Source organism: Colius striatus, chromosome Z, assembly GCF_028858725.1.
Source record: "Colius striatus isolate bColStr4 chromosome Z, bColStr4.1.hap1, whole genome shotgun sequence".
Classification (NCBI taxonomy): domain Eukaryota; kingdom Metazoa; phylum Chordata; class Aves; order Coliiformes; family Coliidae; genus Colius; species Colius striatus.
The window spans coordinates 16,438,519-16,460,693 of NC_084790.1; the positions used below are offsets into that span (position 1 = coordinate 16,438,519).

Consider the following 22,175-nt stretch of genomic DNA (forward strand, 5'->3'; position numbering starts at 1 on the left):
GATACATTTCCAGTACGCTGTGGTGTGGCCGCGGTAGCATCAAAAGTCAGATGTTCTGGGCTAAAAGCTTTGACCGTTAGTCTCAAGTTATGTTTTATTTATTTTATTTACAAGTACACACCCCCCTCTTCCCACAGAATAAGCATACATTTGAATACCATGGCTCAAGGCTTCCAGTTACAGCTCAAGGTGTTTTAGCAATACGTGAGTGTTTACAGTCCTGTAAAAAAAATGCACCTCGTTTATACTGTGGTCCGTACCATGACTACAAAAAGTAACGAGTATATTCAGGGAATTAAACCAAAGCCTCTGCAAGAATTCTTCAGACGAGCAATACAGGAGTCATACAACTAGCTATCCTAAAATAGGAAAAGAAATCTGCAAGTGTTTCAGTTCTCAGTGTGAGATGCAGAGGATGACTAAGATTAAGATGCAGGATCACCACATTCAGACCACAAGTTTACAACAGGCTATTAGAGCACTACAGAAGTGCATATTGTAGCCTTGTAATGCTTGTTTCAAGTAGAAAGTCCTCAGAAGGAATTTGTTTGTTAGTACTCTATACAGGGGCTGCTAATAAATACCATACTATGGGCATGTGGTGAAAAGCTCTAATAGTCAAAATAGAGTCCTTGGCTTTTGTTTTCAGGGGAGTTAACTCAGTATTTCTTTTCCCCATGCAATGAGATTGGCTACCAGTGTTCTTTATTTCAAAAGAATAAAACTGCACTGAAGTAGCTTTTATTATTCCTTCATAAGTAGTGAGATTTCAAGTTCTTAAGAGACATGAATAGACAGAACAATAAGCAGTTACTTGGTATGTAGAACTTAACAGAACTTTACAAAAAAACACATACTGCCTAGGTACAGTGATGAGAAACGAAGCAGTGGCATTTTGTGTGTCATTTAGACACATGGTTCACACTGATCCAGTAGTGAAGAGCTGAGCCATAACCAAATTTTAACAATTGAAGAAAGACTCCAGGCAGCCACAAGATGCCTCCTATAGAGTCTCACCTGCCACCCTGATGAATTAGCAGATAGATAATGCTACCCCTGCTACTAAAAATACCTAATTTTGCTTTGATTGGGAAAACATCCTCCTACTTAATGTATTACTTCCCTACTTCCACGACCACCAACCCTTCTCGCCATTAGAAAGAAAGAAGTCACTAATATATCATTCTATGTAAATACAACGTCTTCTGCCACAGCACTCTCTTTACCTTCATTGACTCCGAGTACAATATATATTCCCTAAGTACAGGCAAGAAGTCTTCTGTCATGTCTTCACTGAGTTCTTCAAGAGCTGTGCAGCAGTTCCCAATACAGGCAGACACTCCTTCCAGTGGCTCTGACAGCTCAACCTCCAGTCCTCCCCAGGTTGAATAAACGGGTCCATATTCTCTTAGTTCCACCAAGTATTCTGCAAGAGGCAGATGGAAAAGTCAATTAACACAGGAAGAGTGAGGCACAAGGATCTGCAAACATGCCAAAGAGGAGAAAATATGCACCAAGCTTGGCAAACATTAACTCCCCTAGGAGTCAGATCTTGTGCTGAATTAGCACCTTAATAGAGCTCTATGGCTGCACAGGTGACAGGTCCAAGCTGCTTCCTGCTTCACTGACCACTCCTACAAGCTTCCAACACATGTATGCAGTAGCCAAAGTTATTTTTTTCTAAACATATGTAAACTTGGCTCTACTAAGACAGGTCTGTAAGGGTTATCTTTGTCTAGGAATTCCATCTGTACTCCTCCAGACAGAATCTAGAGGCTTTTCCTTACCCAAAAAGTCTTTCCAAAAACAGGCCTAGTAAGAAAAAAAAAGGCTGGTATAACAAGAATAACTTAAAAATATTTGAGGAACTAAGATAAGTTTTGGGCAAGTTTTAAATCTGCAAGAAGCACAGATTTTGCTCTGCGTGTGGCTCATTACAGGCTAGAATGATTGATGCAAATTGTCTTGATCTTGCCATCAACAAGATACAGAGCACTCAGACTCAAGTATTACATTAGAGCACCTTGTGTCCTTACCCAGCTGTTCCTTGATAATCCGCTGTGCTATTCTGTCAATGGTACCGAGTTTTAAAGAAAATGTGTCTAGATACTCCCCAATGGCTGCAAATTCCAGTGGCCGATTTCTTAATTTGTAGCCTCCTGTGACGTATTTGACAGACTCTCCCATCTTCGACAGCAATGCCATTCCTTGCTTTTTGTAGGCATTAAGATCCTGGAAAGTTTAAAAAAAAACCCAAATCAACAGTTTAGAAATATTTCTCTTGCATGTAGGAAGGTGATTACAGTGAAGGATACTTCTCATCAAGATCCAATCTTGTGAAGGCAAGAGATTAACTGTGACAACAGCTTTAGATAAAACTTCACTTTGTACCACCTCAAGTTGTACAGCTGAGTGTGGTTTCAAGACTACCTCTAGATGGAGCTATCCAGGAAAATGGTCTCACGTACATTATAAGTAAGTGTATGGTCCACGTTTCCACAGGGACTTTCCCATGTTCCTGTACTGGCACCAGGGAAGTAGTGATGTTAGCAACTCTGTTTCCACCAACCCTGTTCATTCCATTTATCCACACATACTTTGAAGTCATAGCCCACAATACCAATATTGTGCAAATACACCAGCTGGCTCTAATGACCTCATATGGAATTACCTATTGGATGCTGTTTTGGCCAGCAGTCTCCTCGTAACAGCTGTGTGGTCAAATAGAGGTATCAGTAAGACTATACACAGAAGTGCAACAAGGAGAGACTAGTACAGCTTCTCTGCAAGGCAGACTGCAGATCAGGCTAGGTCAAACATAGCCATGTGGTCTGCACAGGAAGCTTAAGCTTCCTTGCCAATGCTTCACATGTTTGTTTAAATCAGCATTCAGACAACCTGTGCTAACAAGGTTGTTTACCTAAAGTGTTCAGGGGATTTTACCTTGACAGCACATCACCCAGCAGGAGTTACTACTCCACATCTCAATACAGGCTTAAGGGCCATAACCTGGTCACCCCATGCAGCCTGGAGGAAGAGATGCTTTCAAACCAAGCAGACCCATAAAGGTCAAGAATCAAGATGTGGTGCTATAGACTAGACTAAAAGTCTAAGTGTTCTTTAAAAAAATAAACAGGCATCTTCAAACCATGAACTGAGGTATTCTTTCCAAGGACTCAAGTAAAATGTAAGTCTGTTTAAGAGAACCTGGCATCTTAGCAGCTACTATAATTTCACTGCATTTAGAAGTTGCATTTAAATGCAGTGGTTTCTTGGCTCTTGTTTTCCACCTCTCCTAAGCACTACATGCAAGCAGGCATCAGAAAAAGACCCTTTAACTCAAAAATATCCACTTACTCTCTCAAGCATTCTGATGTAACTGGTCCAAACAAGCAACTTGAAAAATGGTTGGTTTTCTCTTTCAACCAGAAGATGGTTTCATGACTTTCTGTATTAACTAAATTATGAAGTATTAAGCTCACTGAACTGACACCTCACTGCTACAATACAGAAAGTTCTAACACCAGAGGCAAACAGAAGAACACATGTCCTTTTCCCTCAGCCTCTCTGGATGCTCTGTATTCTCAAGGCAAGCCCTGCTCAGAGCTGAGGATAAAGCCTTAATTCATTTTGCAGGGATGGGAGAAAACAACCAAGCAGCTAAAAAAGTTGTCATGCGTTGACAGCTGAAAAGCAGAACAAAGCTCTCCAATATTTAACTGTCAAGGTGCTAACCAAATTCTGCATTTCTGGTTTGTTTCAGTGGTTAAGTTCACCGTGGAGCGGAAAAAAACAGGGAACTAGAGACTGAGTCTCATGTTACCCGCAAGCAGAGGACAAGCCTGAAGTGGGCTCAAATTAAGTGTCACATCTGAGTGAGCTAGCTTAATATGACATTGGAAAGATGTGCTTTTACAGCTCTTCTCACTTATCAGGCCAAACCCAGGTGTGGTTGTAGGTCCTCCTAGTCTTATTAAAAATGCAGTTCAAAAGACAGCCAAAGAAAATTGCACCATTGCTGGACGAGTCAAGCAGAAGATGAGCAAGAAGTTGTTGGCCAAGGACAAAGAAGAATGAAGTCTTCATGCTTAGTTTTGACGCAAATGAGTGCAAGCAATATAGAAGGCACAGACAAGAAAAAAAAAACCAAAAATTGCAAGCTTTTGTGCAAGAGAGATCTCTCCTCCTACCTCACTTCCCTCCTCTCCAAAAGAAGATTTCACAAAGTCCACCATTTTCTAAATTCTGAACCACTCATGTGGCCACAGTATGCTCTAGATACAGGGATACAAAACAAGTAGGGCTGGAGAACTGAAATTGCACATCTGCACACCACCTCTCTCTCTTATAAATGCCCTTTGCTTTGAATGTCACACATGGGGATCTGTTTCACACAACATTATGGAGTCCTCAACAATTCTGTTATTTTAGGGGAAGTTCTGATCTGCACCTGTAATTTTATTAATTGCCTTCATTTCAAAAGACACTGCAAAGATGCCTGCTTTGTTGTCCCTGTCAGTGATCATGTTTGGAATTTATTAGCTTACCTTGGCTGTGAGAAACACGTTGAAGTGCTCATTAAAAGAAAGCACTGGGTGATCAGTTATTCTCTTCAAGAATTTGTCTAATGCTTTCCTCCTTGTCTCCACAAATTCTTCAGAAAAGCGATCAACAACACCCTTCACCACAAATTTCTCAGGAAGAGGCTGTCAAGAGACAAGCAAAATACACAAGACTGAAAAGACTGAAAACTTGTTTCTGCTATTCAGAAACATACAAAAGCAATCAAACTCCACTCTTAACAGGAACCAAAACACTAACGTTTGCTACAGAAATCATACATCAGATGGGATGCAAGCCCTGCTCTGAATTACCCTTTAGCTGGTCTAGCCTAATGCTAGCAATTCTACTGAATGGCTTCAGCTGAGTGCCACACTAGTGAAGCTCAGACAGTACGCACACTTAAGTACTTGTAGCATAGCTTAGGATGTTACCCACTGCTGCTATCCATGTTCAAGCTCCAGCTCTAAAGGAGATTCCTGCAGAGCTGCACACTCACTGTTCACTATAGCAATACCGATTAACACACTCCTCAGTGTTGAAGCAAGGCTGCTCAGTCTAAGGAAAGTCAGAAAGTTTTAGAAATTCTGCTTGCTGTTTTCCTCCCAATTCTGATCAATTTAGAGCCCCTGGTCAGGGCCTTTATGTAGAGGGCTGATAGTCTTAGTGATGGCACCACACTAAGCGAAGACAGATGAGCAGGCTTGACACAGCAAATGGTGTAGTCATCCAGGCTAGAGCCTTCCTACAGCATCTACCATAGCCAACAGTCCTGAGCACATTTGTCTAAGTGAAAAAGGTCTGCCAATAAATATACTCATCCATTACATTCCTATTGCAACTCTCACTGGTTCATCTCTCTGCTTCAGCTTCCACTTAAGCCAAGTCTGCCTACAGACTTGCTAGTTCTGCAGTCCCTCCTGTTAAGACTCCAGACTTCAAAGTACTGCTTCAGACAGAAGCTAGCTTTTTAAGTTTCAGCATGGTTAGTCCCAGCTCTATGCCTACATCAATTTTTGTTCATCTTGGACAGCATCAACTCTTAATATCAGTTCCAATAATAAAATATAATAAAATCTGCATCTGGTGAGACCCCAGCTCAAAAGAGCCAAGGAGTTTCTAGACAGACTCTAGAGAGGGCTACAAAGTTGATCAGGGGACTGAAGCATCTTCCAAATAAAAAAGGCTGCAGGATCTGGGACTGTTCAGTGTGGAGAAGACCATGGGAGGATCTCATTAACACAAGTTTTTAAAAAGTGGATGTCAAGAGATGAGCTGGCACTTTTTCTGTTGTTTCCAGTGATAGGACTAAGGGTAATAGTCACAATCTGGAACACAAAAAGTTTAAGTGGAACATAAGGACAAACTTCTTTACTGTGAGGGTGAGGGAGTCCTGGCACAGGCTGCCCGGGGAGAGTATGGAGTTTCCTCTCTGGAGGTTTACAAAACCCTTCTGGATGCATTCCTGTGTGATTTGATCTAGGTGGTCCTGCTTTAGCAGGAGGTTGGACTAGATGTTCTCTAGAGGTCCTATCCAGACCCTACCATTCTATGAGACTGGTTATATTAATACCAGTTTTTAAACTGTATTTGGGTTTTATTCTTGTGAAACAGTCCAAGACAGACAACCTATTAACTCTTAGGCTAGCAATGACAGCCATTTTCACACAGTTCAGGATCCAGAACTTTCCTCTGCAAAGAGCCTATATGATCTGAAATGTGATCTGAAACATTTAGTTCTCACAATTTAAGACTTATTTTATTATGCTTAGCATTCAGGTCAGCCGTTCAGGATGAAACACTGTAACCTACATTCTAATTAGATTTCTTCAGAAGAACAATGTGTAGCACAGTAGTCTTCAGAGAGGAAGAAACTCTTCCCTTGCATTGTAAAGCTTGTCTGGAACTCCATACTTTAGAAGTATCAGCACCATGTGCAGGAAGAAAAGGACAAGCTGGAAGATTAAAGAATCCTAATTCAATTAATCAGATTAAAACTAGCATTTAATGATCACTAAAGTTTGAGCACTTGAGACCCATAGAAGGGTGCACCTGCATTGAAGAGCTTCCCACTATCTAACCTGGCTTCAGCTATAGCACTAGTTACAGTCCTTTACATTTCAGGCTTTTGGAGATCCATCCCAAATAGTCACTATGCACAACTAGCAACTGATAAGCAGCACACAGATAAAGCAGTGTATCTACCCTCAGTCTTCCAGTTTAATAGACTACATTTCCACACTGTGACATGTGAGTAGAGTTCACTGCAGTCAGAAATGTCTTCAAGTATCCAAACATCACCAACCAAAACCAATTTCCTTAGCTATGTTAGACTTACCTTTCTAGTCTAGAGAGAGATCTGAGAGCATTTTGACTGTTGTTTGAAAGAACAGGTGTAAAAATAAGCAAAGAGATGAAGAGGAGCTCATATTCAGTTTAAGTTTGGACTGCTAAGATACATCATTTGTTTCAGGAAGATTTTAGACAGAGTCACTATACTAAGATTAGGAGGACAACTCCTTTTCAGTATTTTGTTAGACAGAAGGTCTCCAAGGATTGCAGTACCTCCAGCTACAAATACAGATAGTCTTAAATTGGCTTTAAACATTCTTTCAGCACCGAAAACTGCCTTTAGATTCTATTCCCTACCTACTTCTAGACAACAAATACATAAAGTATTCAGCATTCTCCTTGCCATACCACTGTACAGAAGAGATTAATAGGAAATTCCATAATTGCTAACTAGTGCATAAACAGATAAAAAAGGGCAGCACATCCTTATGCTGAGAGGCACTCAAGAGACTGACTTGTTCTGTAGCTAGTTTGATGTCCAGTATTAGAGTCATTTGTGCCAAATTTGCCTTTCTGGATGCAATGAATTTCAGGTCACAGCAAAGTAGTTTGATTTCCTGGTTATGATTCACCTTCTCCCACTAGACTATTAGTTATTGCTTTGCAGCCTTTAGGCAGGACTAACAGCACTCAAGATGCCAGCGAAGCTTAATCTTTATAGTTCCAGCTGTTCCAAGCACAGAGAGGGAGAAAAGAGGACTAGGCAGCCAACACATTAATCTCATGTCTTCATATCTTCCCATCAAGTTCACCGTTTTTTCTTCTTTCTACCCCTCAGTAAATATATTTGCTGCCAGTTAGTGGTGTCACGTGGTTTTGTGAAGTATTTCTTATCTTTGAAAGTCTGGGCTACTATTCCACTTAAAGGCAGGTCTCAGTACTTAAATAGCTCTCTACTCTGGAACAGTTTAACTGAATACTTCTCATATAGCCCTAGTCCTTGCTGAGGGAGAAAGAGCAGATAAATTTCCTCTCCATCACAGACAGGCAAGCTGTTAGCAGTGCTGCTGTTTCCTGACAATTCATCTCCTCCAGGCCTTTTTGAGCTTTTGTTTAATGAAGCTAATAGTGGTGGGGCTGACAGGCTTCCTACCTTTTCATGTCTTCAACCATACGAGAAAGACTGCTGAAGATTAGCATCAATCTCTTCCTATCACACAAGGTTGTCAGATGCCAGCTTCAGTGTCAAGAAGAGGGGCAGTAATTCAGCCAGTCTTACTAGATTATGCATACAATAGCTACCAAGCTACAGGCTAAGATTTTTAAGTCTGTGCTGTTAAGCATTAACAAAAATAGGTTTACAATATTCTTTAAAGTCAGCTCAAAAGGCCACTTTGAAAACCGAATGAAACAAGGACTCGTACCATATTTGAAGCTAAATACTAGAAGAGAATGAAGTGTTGTATTTAAACAGACATATATCATCAAAATAACATCCTTGGAAGACAGGCACAGAACTGTCCTCATCAGCAGAATCTTGCTTACTACCTACAGGAATGAGATGTGTTGGCTGAGACTCTTCCAGCTTGTTTCTCAACCAGTCAAAGTCCTGGTACCGGCGGCGGACAGAATACTCTGGCAAATCAAACTCTGCTCGTGTCGTCTGGAAAAGAAGAACAGAATATGCTTAGTGTACACCAAAACCCTTCACTTCAGTGCAACAGTAGATGTAGTACAGCCACCACTTGCAAGGGCAGGGCCAGACAAGCCTTGCACAAGGTTGTCATCCCCAAAAGCACGTTTGCAGACAGCACGAGAGAAAGATCCTCTGGCCTTCCAAGCTGTGGGAAAAACAGCAATAAGAAAAATAATTACTTGGAAATTATATGTTCTTAAGATGTATTTGTACTTCATAATATGTCCTTCTCAGATAAACTTCATGGGAGAAGTCTGTGGAGTGGACAGTACTGGGCACCACATTAAGCTCTTGGCAGTTACAAGTTTGCACGGGAGACTTAGTTCCAAAGAAGAGGCTATTTTAGTCATAGAGAATGAGAAACAAAGACACATAATGACTTGTTTATTTTAAGATCTCCAGTAATCATGGGTGAAAAAGTGTTTCACCACCACCTCATATTCCAGAAGCGACAGGCCAATTACACTCCTTCAAGGATAAAATGTCAGAACATAACTATGGTTTATCAAAGGACCATTTTTGTGCATTTCCAAAACAAAACAATCTTGTTTACATTAACTTCAGGTATGCTTGACTACAGATATCAGTACATTAGGTTAACTATTCAAAGTTTTCATTCTTCAGGTCGAGTAAAACTTACCATCACAAATCTGAGACAGAAGGTAAGTATGAATAGAAATTGCTGGAAAACATTTTATCCAGTCCTCCCACAGTCCATGGTCTGGAAAGCTGACTGCATAGGGCTGCTTGCACAACGTATTTTGCAACTGCCTAAAAGCATTAATGGAACTGTGAAACAACTAGGAGTCTCTGCTAATGGGCCGGGTATTCTGATAGTCTTAACTGGAAGGTAGATGGCCCTTATCATTATGTCCCAATGAGTAGCACAGCTCACAGAGAAGCCTGAGAGCTATACTTAGTTACCTGCAGCATTAAGACCATCTAATAAATGTCATGCTGCAGTACCAGTTAGACATGAATGCCACTGCATCCTGGGCAATGCACTAGCTCTCCTAGCTTTGAAGTGGCACTGAGTCAAGCACTAGGTTGCTTTGCTACTCCTAGTCACTACAACCACCTGCTAAATTCCAGCAGAGATTTTGTATTTACTGCCAGACTGAGAGCAACTGCCACATACTTGGAAAGAGCCAAAAAGTAGCCCTTAAATGCAATTCACCTCTTCGCTTGCTCCCTGGATGGCTCCAACGCTTCAGTTACTGTACGTTACTCCCACCAGTCCTCACTTGGGAATCTGTACAAAATTCTTCAACAGAAATCTCTTTCTTGTGAAATATCGACAGCCTTAATGTGAACAGAACAGTAGCTCTAGCATACTATAAACAGTGTGATAATGTGATATTAGCACTAAAAGGGTTTGTTTCTAGAGAAGAAAGGCATAGACAGAAAAGACATGAAGTTCACCTCCTGTCTTCTTCGACCTCCTAACTATGGTAACAGATATATACATGCCCACAAGACCAACATAAAGAAGGCTCATCAGTGGAGCAGTTTTGGTTGTAGATGAGAAACTGCCAGGACCTAGATATTCACTTCAGCCCTGTGCTTTACTCAACTACACCTTAAGAGTAACACCAGCTTGTATAACATATTAGAGTGTCACACTATACATGTAGCTTCTCAGATCTCATTTGAATCATTCTCACTTGTTTCAACTAAAAGACTGAATGACATTATGCTAGCACAAGATGATTCACATATGCAGACAGTCCTCAGTGGTGCTGACTGCTTTGTTCTGTTAATATGGCAGATATACTTGAGCCTTGCAGGAAGTAACCTAAAAATAAAACAAACAAAAAACCCCACACAGAATCACAGAATGGAAGGGATTGGAAAGAACCTTTAGAAATTATCATATCCAACCCCCCTAACTAAAGCAGGTCCACCTAGATCAGGTCACAGAGGAAGGCATTCAGAAGGGTTTGGAAAGCCTCCAGAGGATGAGATTCCACTACCTTCCTGGACAGACTTGTAAGTATTAATGAGGTCCCTGCTCAGTCTCTTCTTCTCCAGACTAAACAGTCTCAGGTCCTGCAGCCTTTCCTCATATGAAAGATGCCCCAGTCCCATGATCACCTTGGTGGCCCTGCACTGGACTCTGTCTAAAGAGAGTCCCTCTTGAGTCGAGAAGCCCAGAACTGGACACAGGACTCCAGATGAGGCCTCACCAGGGCAGAGGAGAGGGGGAACAGAACATCCCTCAACCTGCTGACCACACTCTTCTTGATGCATCCCAGGATGCCATTGGCCTTCTTGGCCACGAAGGCACATTGCTGGCTCATGGTTAATTTATTATCAGTCAGCACTCCCAGGTCTCTCTCTGCAGAGCTGCTCTCCAGCAGCTCAGCCCCCAGCCTGTACTGGTGCATGGGGTTGTTCCTCCCCAGGTGCAGGACTCTGTACTTGCCCTTGTTGAACCTCATGAGGTTCCTCTCTGCCCAACTCTCAAGTTGGGTGAGAGCCTGCTGAATGCCAGCACAGCCTTCTAGGGAATCAGCCAGTCCTCCCAGAAGTAGTGATTTAGTAGTAGGGAGAGCTTTGTGAACTGGCTGTCATTGAGAAAAGGTCTCTTAAAAGAGATCAAACAGTGAGTGAAAGAGTAATCAGGACATACACACATCACAGTGTCTTATCCTGTATCATCAGGGTGAAAGTAAAGCCTCCCCTCTGTTAGCACTGACAACCTTATTAACCCATATTATGCTAACAGTTAAGGAAAACTGTACAGTTATTATTTAATCTTAAAGTAGGAAAGCAGGATAAGTTCTGTGCACAAACTTTACATTAGTTATTGTTCATCTCTAGGAAACTGCTACTGCTGCCTTTACATCACAAGCAAATTTGCAATGTTTTTCATACATCAGGTTTTGTTCCTCAGCAGGAAGCAGATGAAAATACATCACAGTCATCAGCATCTGTTTGTTGGACAGTCTGTCAAATCCAGACAGCAAATAAGACTATTCAAAGATTATTTGGACAGAACATAAGGGCCTTTCAAGATTTTAACAACACCTCATAATGCTGAAAGAATTTGGATCTCAGATCAAACTGTTCATTGGCTTAACACAAGTTATTTTTTTCCAGGATGCACACAAAAGGGAAAAGGGTCTTGCCACTGTCTAGTGATGTCCCGTGAAATATCTGGGGTTTTGACACAGCTAATTTTTTCCTGCTTTCTTAGTAGGATCCATAAATCTCATCTTGAAAGGACACGTCTCTTTCAAAGGAAGCTAAGAAACTTATGTAGCATTATCTCAACCTCCCAAGAATAAAGGGGAAGATGTTTCCAGGGATTTACTGAAAACTCCATCAAAGTTCCACCAAGTCAGCACTGCAGTATTCTGGGCTCAGTTTTACTTGCTGGAAAACAGGCAGAGGTACAGACAGTCCTGCTGCTGTTGGAACAGTCTTGACTTGAGGCAATATTAAGGCAATCACCAAGTTTTGATCTTGTGTAAGATTGTCTTTTTTGAAGGGAGTTAACAGTCAAACTTGAAGCTAGCCTGTGTTACTAAGTATTGTTGTACCCCAGTTCTTATCTCTCTCTTACTACACCTGATTTCCCTCTAAAAACTATTAAAAGTCTGGGGGAAAATCAACTAGGAAAGAGAGAGGAAAGGCAGATTGGGAAAGGCAGCAAAGTTAGTGTTCTTAGCAGTTCATAGTTTCACTTGACTCAAATAATTTAGCCTGTTTTATAAAGAGATTATAGCACTTAACACTTGCTCCTCAGCAATGCTCCAGTAATCTACCCAATGCATGCACTGCAAGCAGAAGGATAAGGATGGGAAAAAAGAAAACAAGACCTCCACTTCACTGCTGACTGGTTTGAAAGCCCCTCCCTTCAAGCCTGCAGAGTAAAAGCATGACTAAGGAGCAGCACACAGCTGTTCAGACCTCCATGGGAAAAGGCACAGAAGGAGGCCTGGCTGTCCTAGAAACTACAACGAAAGTGAAGTTAGAAGTGCACTCACTTATGTATCCCTTAAGAGAGATGACTGCATACAGTGCAAGGGTAAGCTTTATTCTCTCCCCCTACTCCTCTCAGAAACATCTGCTTGACAAAATCCCTCTACAGTGCACATCAGCCAATCTGAAGAGGACAAAGGTGGATCAGGAGCACAGCCAAGACCAATAAAGTTCCAGCACAAGTTTCACCCACCTTCTTGGTTTCAGTACCTACCCATGTGAGAAAACTGTTGTTAACAAGAAAAAAAAACCCAAAGTATGAAAGAGACAAGAGAGCCAGGTCTGAATCACCATCTCTGTTATTTTGGGAATTCCCATTATGTTCTTTGTTAATCCAGAAAATAGGCTGAGATTCCTACCTGGTTGTTTCCTAGGAAGTTGTGAAAACACAAACACAAGCAGGACGAAGCAAACTCTTACATTTTCTTCTCTGCTTCCCTATAAACTCTTGTTTTGGACCAAGTGTTTGGACAGCCATCACCTCAGCCACCAAGATCATTACTAACAAAGGTAACAGTAAATGAGAAGTCTGGGACATAATGAAAAACTTCTCTTTTTTTTTTTTGCTTTTATGATGAAGCAGCTTTCTAAAGAAAAAAAAGATATGAAAACACAAAAATGAGACACTGGTCAGGTTACATTCCTCTCTACAGTGTCCAGTCACAACCACAAGGGCACATTACAGCACTAGCAATTACACTGCCCTCTTCCACTTAGTGATGCTGCTTTTCACAGCAAGTAACTCTCCAGTGTAGCTCATTCTAGGACTTATTTAGCATAACCTTTGAGGTTCCAGTATCATTCTTCAGTGGAGAAAGAAGAAAGGAGTCATCCTTGTCTTCTCATACAGAGCCACTAGAGATCTCTTCAGGCCTTCACAGGTCTCAGATCCCTCTTATGCAAGGCTGCAAGGGAGGTGGTGGAGATGTGTGGCCTTACACTGACGACAGGAGCAAGGTCTACTGTAAAACTTTGACCTATAACCTGAAGGTGAAAGCATCAACACAGCCTCCTGACTATCTAGGAATCACCCCTGTGCAACTTCTTTGCCATGTTAAATTACTGCTTTCAGCTACACTGACTGACTGGACAATTAGCTTGGCATCTACGGAGCCTTGTTTGTACAGTAAAAATGAATCAGATCATTAATACTGTTAGTCTTCCAAAGACAATGGTAGATGGTGCTAGAAATACTGACCACAGAAGTTAGCCAGAAGTTTAGAAGAATAATAAACCTGAAGAGGTGAGGCTATCATGGTGGCAAGAACAAACTACGCACTGTTTCACAATAATGTAATGTAATGCTCTGACAAAGCAGATTTATGTGCTACAGTGTGATCCCAAATAAAACAAGTATTAACAGACAGGTGGGCAGATATGCAAAATCAGAAGTACAGGATAAGAGTTTTAAATTTTTTTAAAAAAACAAACAACTACTGGGTAATAGATCATATCTAAATATGGTAAATAGCTTTCTAGAGTTCTGCTTTAAAAAGGGAATACTCAGATTTCTAAGAAAAGGAACACTATTAGGGTGCCACAGCATGGGGGTATTTTATCTTGACAAAATAATTGGGTCCTAATTTATGGAAGAAAAAACTTTAGCCAATTTTTGCCACTTAACTGTGGGAAGCTGTATCTCATTTTGTGCTTCAACTTCCTTCTGATCATGTAACAGCTGAAAGGTAAGCCACTCCAAGTAGAAAAGTTTGGTACAATACTTCTTAGCATTTCCTAGTAGTTAAAATACATGATTCCTGGCAAAAAAAAAAAAAGGCAAAAAAAAAAGCAGGGCTCCCTTTCATAATCCTCCTTTGCAAACTGCCAATCAAAAGTAAGTATAAAGCATTAACAACACTGGATGTCTAAATGAACAAGGTCCAGAAGGGGACAATCCACCGAACAATTCACCATCAGCTGCTCCACCAGCAACAGGCAGTGGGCACCGAAAAAAGAAGTGACGGGTGCTCGTTGTAGGTGACTCGATGTTAAAAAGCACCAAGATCCGTATTCGTTTCTTGAACAAGGATTCACAAGAGGTATGCTGCCTGCTGAGAGCCAAGATGAGCAAGGTACCCGAGAGAGTGCCACAGCTTGTCAGGGACATGGGCTACTAGTCTTCCACATGGGTATGAATGATGTAATGAGACATGACATTAACACAATCAAAAAGGATTATAAAATCTTGGGGGAACACATGAAGGGTAGGGGGGCCCAAGTTATTTTCTCTTCCATCTCATCCATTACAGAAAAAGGGGAAGTCACTAATACCAAAATTACTCAAGTTAACTCCTGGATAAGAGGTTGGTGCCAACAAGAAGGTTTCAGTTTTTATGACAACGGAACTGTCTCTGAAGACTCTAATTCAATAAGGCAGAACTGAAAACACGTCTCTCACAAGGGCACTGGAATATTTGGGAATAGAGGGCTTTAAACTGAAGGATGTGGGAGTCGGGAGGGAAAAATGGCAAAGAACAAGCCACCTCATCTAAATGAAAACAGGGCAAGGCAGGAAATGCAATGATGAGTGCTCCCTCAGCCCCACACCATGACAAGATGCAGAAGGCTGACCACCCCAAGGGAGTATCAAATCAAGAAGGAACATCTTGCATCCATCCAGGGAAACCTGTGTGTTTGAGTAAGCCCCTGTGCTGCCTCTACACCAATGCACGCAGCCTGTGGAATAAGCAGGAAGAACGAGATGTGGGTGCAGATGCATGGCTACAACCTCACTGCGGACACAGAGACGTGGTGGGACAGTTGCCAGGACTGGAGCACAGCCATGGTGGACTATGTGCTATTTAGGAAAGACAGACAAGTCAGGTAAGAAGGTGGAGTTGCTCTATATGTGAGAGAGCAATTAAGAGTGCATTGAGCTCTGCCTGGGTGACGATGAGGGGCAAGTTGAGTGCTTGTGGGTGAAAAAAAGGGGCAGGGTAAGGTTAGGTGATACTGTTGTTGGAGTTTGCTACAGGCCACCTGGTCAGGAGGAGGAAGTGGATGAGGCCTTCTACAAACAACTGAGAGCCTCTTCACAGTCACAAGCCCTGGTCCTCATGGGGCACTTCAACCACCCTGATACTTGCTGGCAAAGCCACTCAGCCAAGTACATGCAGTTCAGGAGGTTCCTACAGACTGCTGACGACAACTTCCTGTCTCAGGTAAATGAAGAACCAATAAGGAAGGGTGTGCTGCTGAACCTGCTGCTGACAAATAAGGAGGGTCTGGTTGGGGATGTGAAGGTTGGAGGCAACCTTGGCTGCAGTGATCATGAGATGGTAGAGTTCAAGATCCTGTGTGGAAGAAGCAGGACACCAAGCAGGATTGTGACCCTGCATTTCAGACAAGCTGACTTTGGGCTCTTCAAAGACCTGCTTGGAGGGATCTCACGGGACAGTATCCTCGAAGATAGAAGTGCCCAATAGAGCTGGTGGATCTTCAAGTGCTGCTTTTCCTCCAAACCGAGGATCAGTCTGTCCCCACAAGTAGAAGAGCAGGAGAAGGAGGCAGGAGGCCTCCATGGATGAACAAAGCTGCTGGGACAACTCAGGGAGAAGGCAGACATCTATGAGAGGTCGAAACAGGGCCCGGTTTCTTGGGAAGAGTATAGGAACATTGCTTGAGGGTGTGCCATGGGTTTGTGTGGAGCCATTTCTGGTAATGGGGAAGGGGCTGTAAAGATGGCTCCTGTAAGATGTTGCTCGAAACCTTCCTCAGCTCTGACCCACTTCTGGGGCTGAGCCAACTGAGTGGCTCCCTGATCATTTCTTAAGAAACAGCCAGAAGAGGAGGGTGCTTCCTGTTCCTTCTTGCTGTTGTTTCTTTCTTCTTTTCCAGCTGCTGGTGGTGGAAGGAGTTGAGGGAGATGCAACCATGCAGGCCCCAAGGTCAGTAAGGGAAGAGAGAAGGAGGAATGCTGGAGCAGAGACCCCTCCTTGCATCTTGTGGAGAAGCGTGGTGAAGCAGAGCTTTGTTCACAGCCCATAGAGGACCCCATACCAGGGGAACTGTGACTGTTCCCAGAGGAGGCCGTGAGTTTGTGGGAGAGTGGTGTTGCAGCAGAAGGTGCCCGGAATGCTGCTGCTGCAGAGAAGCAGCTGTAGCCCTTAGGAAGAACTCATGAGGTGAGGACTGTGGGAGGGACCCTTTATCAGAGCAGGGGAAGAATGCAAGGAGAAGAATTCTCTGAGAAGAGAGAAGTGGCAGAGCCCAACTGTGAGAGACTGACCACATCCCCCATTCCCTGCCTGCCCCCACCCCCCCGCCATGCCGTTGAGGGGGGAGGAGGTAGAGATATGGAGACCAGTGAGCTGGGCCCAGGAAGAAAGGAGGGATGAGGGAGGGAGATCTTAAAGTAATGGTTGTATATTTTTTTATCCTCACCATCCTGCTGTGTTTTTGCTTTCTGTTTCTAGTAGGCAGTAGAATAAACTTCCCTTACTTTCCTCTCTAAGTCAAATACTGAAGCCTGTTTTGCCCAGAACCCTAATTGGCAGTGAGCCCTCCCTGCCTTTGCCTTGATCCACAAGGTCCTTGGTTATCTTCTTTTCTCCCATCTCACTGAGGCTTCTGCCATCCTAACACGGGTGAGGGTGAATGGGGCAGTGAGCAAGAGGCTGTCATGGCACTTCAATGCTGGCTGGGTAAAACCATAATAGCATGCAAGGGTGCAGCCAGGAAGGCTAAGAATTCTTAGCCTTTCCCTTCTAGAATTAAACCTAGCCAGGAAAGTAAAGGGAAACAAGAAGGGTTTTTTCAGGTACATTAGCAGAAAAAGGAAGAAGATTAGGGGGAATGTGGGCCTGCTGGTGAACACAGAGGGGGCCTTGGTGACTGAGGATGCAGAGAAGGCCAAACTATTGAATGCCTTCTTTGCTTCAGCCTTTACAGCCAAGGCTGGCCCTCAGGAAGCCCACTCCAGCAAGGATAGTAGGATGGCCTGGACAGCAGAGGACTTGCCCTGGGTGGAGGAGGAAGAGGTTATAGACTTGTTGGCCAGGCTTAAGGCTCATAAGTCAATGGGTCCTGATGGGATGCATCCTAGAGTGCTGAGGGAGCTGGCTGATGTGATTGCCAAGCCTCTCTCCATCATTTTTGAACACTCATGGAGGACAGGTGAGGTGCCTGAGGACTGGAGAAAGGCCAATGTCACACCAGCCTTCAAAAAGGGTAGGAAGGACAACCCAGGAAACTACAGACCAGTCAGTCTCAACTCCATCCCTGGAAAGGTGATGGAACAACTCGCCCTGGATATCATCTCTAAACATATGAAGGAAAAGATGGTTATCAGGGGGAGTCAACATGGATTCACCAAGGGGAAATCCTGTTTGACAAACACGACAGCCTTCTATGAGCGCATAACTGGGTGGCTAGATGAGAGGAGAGCAGTGGATGTCATCTACCTTGACTTCAGCAAGGCTTTTGACACTGTCTCCCACAACATCCTCATCAGAAGACTGAGGGGGGATGTCCTTAATATTTACAAATATCTAAATGGTGGATGTCAGGAGTTTGGGGCATCCTTTTTTTCAATGGTATCTAGCAACGGGACAAGGGGTAATGGGATGATGCTGGAACACAAAAAGTTCCATTTAAACATAAGAAAAAACTATTTAACTGTGAGGATGATGGAGCTCTGTGCACAGGCTGCCCAGGGGGTTGCAGTGTCTCCTTCCCTGGAGGTCTTCGAGACCTGCCTGGACACATTTCTGTGTGACCTGATCTGAGGTTGACCTGCTTCTGCTGGGGAGTTGGATTAGATGATCTCTAAAGGTCCCTTCCAACCCCTACCATCTATGACTGTATGATTTAAAAGGTGTATGTCAAGAGGATGGGGTGACACTTTTTTTCTGCTGTCAGCAGGGACTAGACTGGGATAAGGGACAAAAGATGGAACACAGAAAGTTCCACTTAAACTTAAGGAAGAACTATTTCACTGTGAGAGTGATGGAGCCCTGGCACAGGGCAACCTGAACTACATGGACCTGTTTTTAGTAAGGGAGTTGGACTAAATGATTGCTAAAAGGTCTCTTCCAGCCCCTACTATTCTGTGATTTCTTGCAAGACACTTAGAGCAACAAAGAATGACAGGCCTATATTAAGTATGCAGTTAGAGCTAGCTATTATTTTAGAGAAAACATGTTTTCTCCTGTACAATCTGACACTGAAACTTTGGAGTAGACACTTTGAGAAAAAAAATAAGGCTTCGTTATCTCAAACGAAAATACTCTCTCTATTACATAGCACCATTTAAATAGGTCAGAGGAATGTTAATCTTTTTGGACAAATGGATCAAGTATATTCCTACTGAAGTTAGTGAACACTTTTTGCCTTAGGTAACTACAAGTACCTAAAATAGATGTCAATATAATCCAGGATCTGATGCTAATGAGAATGAATTAGTTAACAGAAATCAACATTCCAGTTGTAGGCACAGTGGACTTCTCACATCACTTTTCATATTACTGTAGTTAGATTGCATTAATGATTTAACTACAAGATACTGAAAAAAAAATTCTAGTACACTTCTTTTGGTAGGCAGTAGCATTCTTAGGCTACTTAATTTTACCAGCAGCTATACAGTCTCTGTACCAACTGCGTGGACGTTAGTTTCCAGTTCAGTATGATGATTACGATTAGGTAAGTGGCTGATGAGGAAGCATAGTAAACACTTAAAGCAACAAACTTAAAGTATTTTAGAGAAGAATAGACACAAAATATGAGATTATAACAGTGAATCATCAACAAGGCACATTCCTCTTCACAGGAGGCAACTCAAGCCAAATATGTGTCAGATTACTTTACACAAACAATTTTTCAAGTTCATGAAAGAAACCGGCTCAGCAAGTTTACAAACAGTTTTACCTAGGAGTCAGAGACAAAAATCTAAGCTGATATGTTAAAAGTTTTGCATAGTTTCATATACTGAAGTAGTAATAGTTCTGCTAAGAGAAGTCATACCTTCAACATTTTCGGAAGCTACCGGAGACACCAAGTTCTTGCTCTGAACATAAGGAAATACAGTGCATAGTCACCTAGAACGTGCTCTAAAAATAATTCCCAATAGAAGAAATACTAGGAAAGGAGAATGTTGCTTTGTACCTTTGTTGTAACCCTGTACATGATGTACGTCTCCATTGTGCACACATGTTTTTTGGGATCATCAACAGTAACAAAGAGGTCTCTAGTTTCTCCATCCAAGTCATCATCTAGCTGTAGTCTGTTGAGGAGAGATGAGGAGGAGGCTGGGCTAGAAGTATCCACAGGTGTGCCATTGGGTAGACTGAGATCCTGTATTGAAGAGTGAAAAATAGCAAGTTTTTAGTAACTGAACAGATTTGTTGTAAAGCACAGTACTTTCAAAGCTTCATTGGTATATTATGAGGGCTATTTGGGCTATTTTTACAGCAGCTCCAAGGATCATACTTCTCCAGGACTGGGCTTTAAGTATTAGGTCGTTCTATCATTCTGCAAGTTGAAGAAAAGTATATTACTACCACATCTCCCTTAGTATGGCACAAGCTGCTTTCTGTTCAGGAGAAAGCAATAATATTGCTGAACCAACAGTTCCTGGTGAGACTGAACAAACTTTGATGCTGAAAACAAAACAGTTAGGCAAATCAAGAGACTTGCTTATAAGATTAGCTTCAGGCAAACTGGCAACAGTTTGGTTGACTGGAATGCAGTAAGCCTTTGCCTCTGGAAACTCCTGTAGTAAAGGAAGGATGGCAAACTTGTGTCAGAGGCTTCCCACCTCAACAGTTACCTTTCAAACATGTTGATGGCAGTCAGAGACTGAATTGCCATCTCTGCACTACACAACAGCCATAGATTATACACTTCAGCACCAGTATCCAGCATCACCTCCCTTTTGGAGTTCAAAGGTCAATGAAACACTGTGTGTTTTGCTGGTAGAGGTCTTCATTCCCATCCTCCCAACTCCAAGAGTATCATCTAGTGCCTAGGGAAAACAGACACTAAAAGAACCAGAAAGTGGCTATTTCAGGAAGAGATGCACTAAGGTTTGGGAAGTCTGTAATTCCTTGAAACTAACTAAGCAGCAGAGAGAAAAAAAAACAAAACAAAACACACACACAAAAAAATGTTTACAATGAACCTTCCCATACCTTCTGGTCTCACACTTTGATATAGACCAACTACTCCATACAGCTAGTGGTTACTCTACTTTGCAAAATATTGCAAAAATATTACAGCAACTTCACAAGTATTGTCTGCTCTGCCACTGAGCAAGTTGTACAACATGCAGGAACATCTGACAACAGTATTAGAAAGTCCCAAAGATCCACAGCTCTTCTTTCCAGGGAAGAGAAAAGGTTTTTTGTTTGTTTTAATTAGCAGCACAAAACCAGATTTACTCTGTGTTCCCCCTGTAAGGGTGAAGCTTCCTCTGGTTGCTAGAAACATCACTATAGCTAAGTAGCACATTAACTAGAAGCTTCTTCGTTTCAAAATTAATGCTTAGCCCCCACTTCACACAGTCCTTAAGTGGCTAAAAATATGTAGTCTTCACAAAGCATTCCTGTTTGGTAAGATCTTCTTTGTCTGTCAGTATTCCTTATGCAATTATGGTTTATGTCCCTGTCTTCAAAAGAAGTCCTCTTTGGTTAAAGGGTTCAGAATTACAGGTGAGAGCTTCAAGGTAAAGCTACTTATATGTTGCCTTTGCCAACAACTAAGATCAGGGCTAAGTTCCTATCTGTCTTCATCACAAACTTCTCATGGGAGTACTGTTGCAGTCCTGCAGAACTGTGGTAGTACTGCCCTTTACATTGAGGTCTGCCTTATGAAGGGAGAATAATGTTTTAGCCTAGACATTCTGGGAGAGGGATGATCTAAAACTGTCTACTAACAGAGAGGTTAGGTGCATTGTCCCAGCTAATGCTCAGAAATGGTTGCAAACAGATGAGATATTTCAGACTTAACTGGCAAGAGAGCACGAATTGGAAGGTAGGTACTCTAATGCTATCTAAGATGCAAAAGAGCAAGATGAGCATGGCACAGCTTGTCAGCTCACATATCAGGCAGATACATACTTCTATAGTTGAAGCTATCTCAGACTCAACATAGACAGCGCCTGTACAACAGAAAGAAGTAATGCTACAATACCTCAGCAGATACACAGTTCTGCTGCATTTCAAAATAAGCAGAGGACAGGATAAGATTAGCAACAGGAGATAGCAGTTCAGCTAGACAGGGTAATTTGGCTAGACAGAACAACGAGCAAAGCAAACCCTGGGAAACCACAAAAGCTGTAGACAAATTTGTTGCTGCTTCCAAAAGGAAAAGACATCTCTTCATTGCCCATGTGCAATAAGCATTAGTACAAGACAAGTTGTGCCAGAACTTCAGTAAGTCAAATTCTAAGCTTCCAAGATAGAATTGAAATAACTTGTGGAAACAACTTAAACTTAGTTGTATTGGAGATCTTACAAGCTTGTAACAAAATCCTTCCAGAAGAACATTTAGAGGATGACAAAATCTGCTAAAAATATGAAAACTCTGTATCAAGGTGTTATAACAATTGGAAGAAGGACCAGAGACGGAGCTTTCAGCCACATGCATGAAGTTAGCTACTTCCCTTACCAATTTTGTTGTGAGATAATACTGTACTAGCATGCTG

General features: G+C 42.3%; 1 protein-coding gene across 2 annotated transcripts in view; it reads right to left on the reverse strand.

Moving 5' to 3' along the window:
* Nucleotides 1-22,175, reverse strand: part of SNX30 (sorting nexin family member 30) — a 53,694-nt gene that overhangs the window by 15,146 nt on the left and 16,373 nt on the right. For both annotated transcript variants that reach the window (XM_062018877.1, XM_062018878.1), the window contains exons 2-6: nt 19,637-19,825; nt 8,405-8,515; nt 4,548-4,706; nt 2,037-2,232; nt 1,227-1,426 (exon numbers count right to left, since the gene is read on the reverse strand). In XM_062018877.1, the coding sequence (XP_061874861.1) occupies nt 1,227-1,426; nt 2,037-2,232; nt 4,548-4,706; nt 8,405-8,515; nt 19,637-19,825 (855 nt within the window). The remainder of the gene's footprint in view (nt 1-1,226; nt 1,427-2,036; nt 2,233-4,547; nt 4,707-8,404; nt 8,516-19,636; nt 19,826-22,175) is intronic.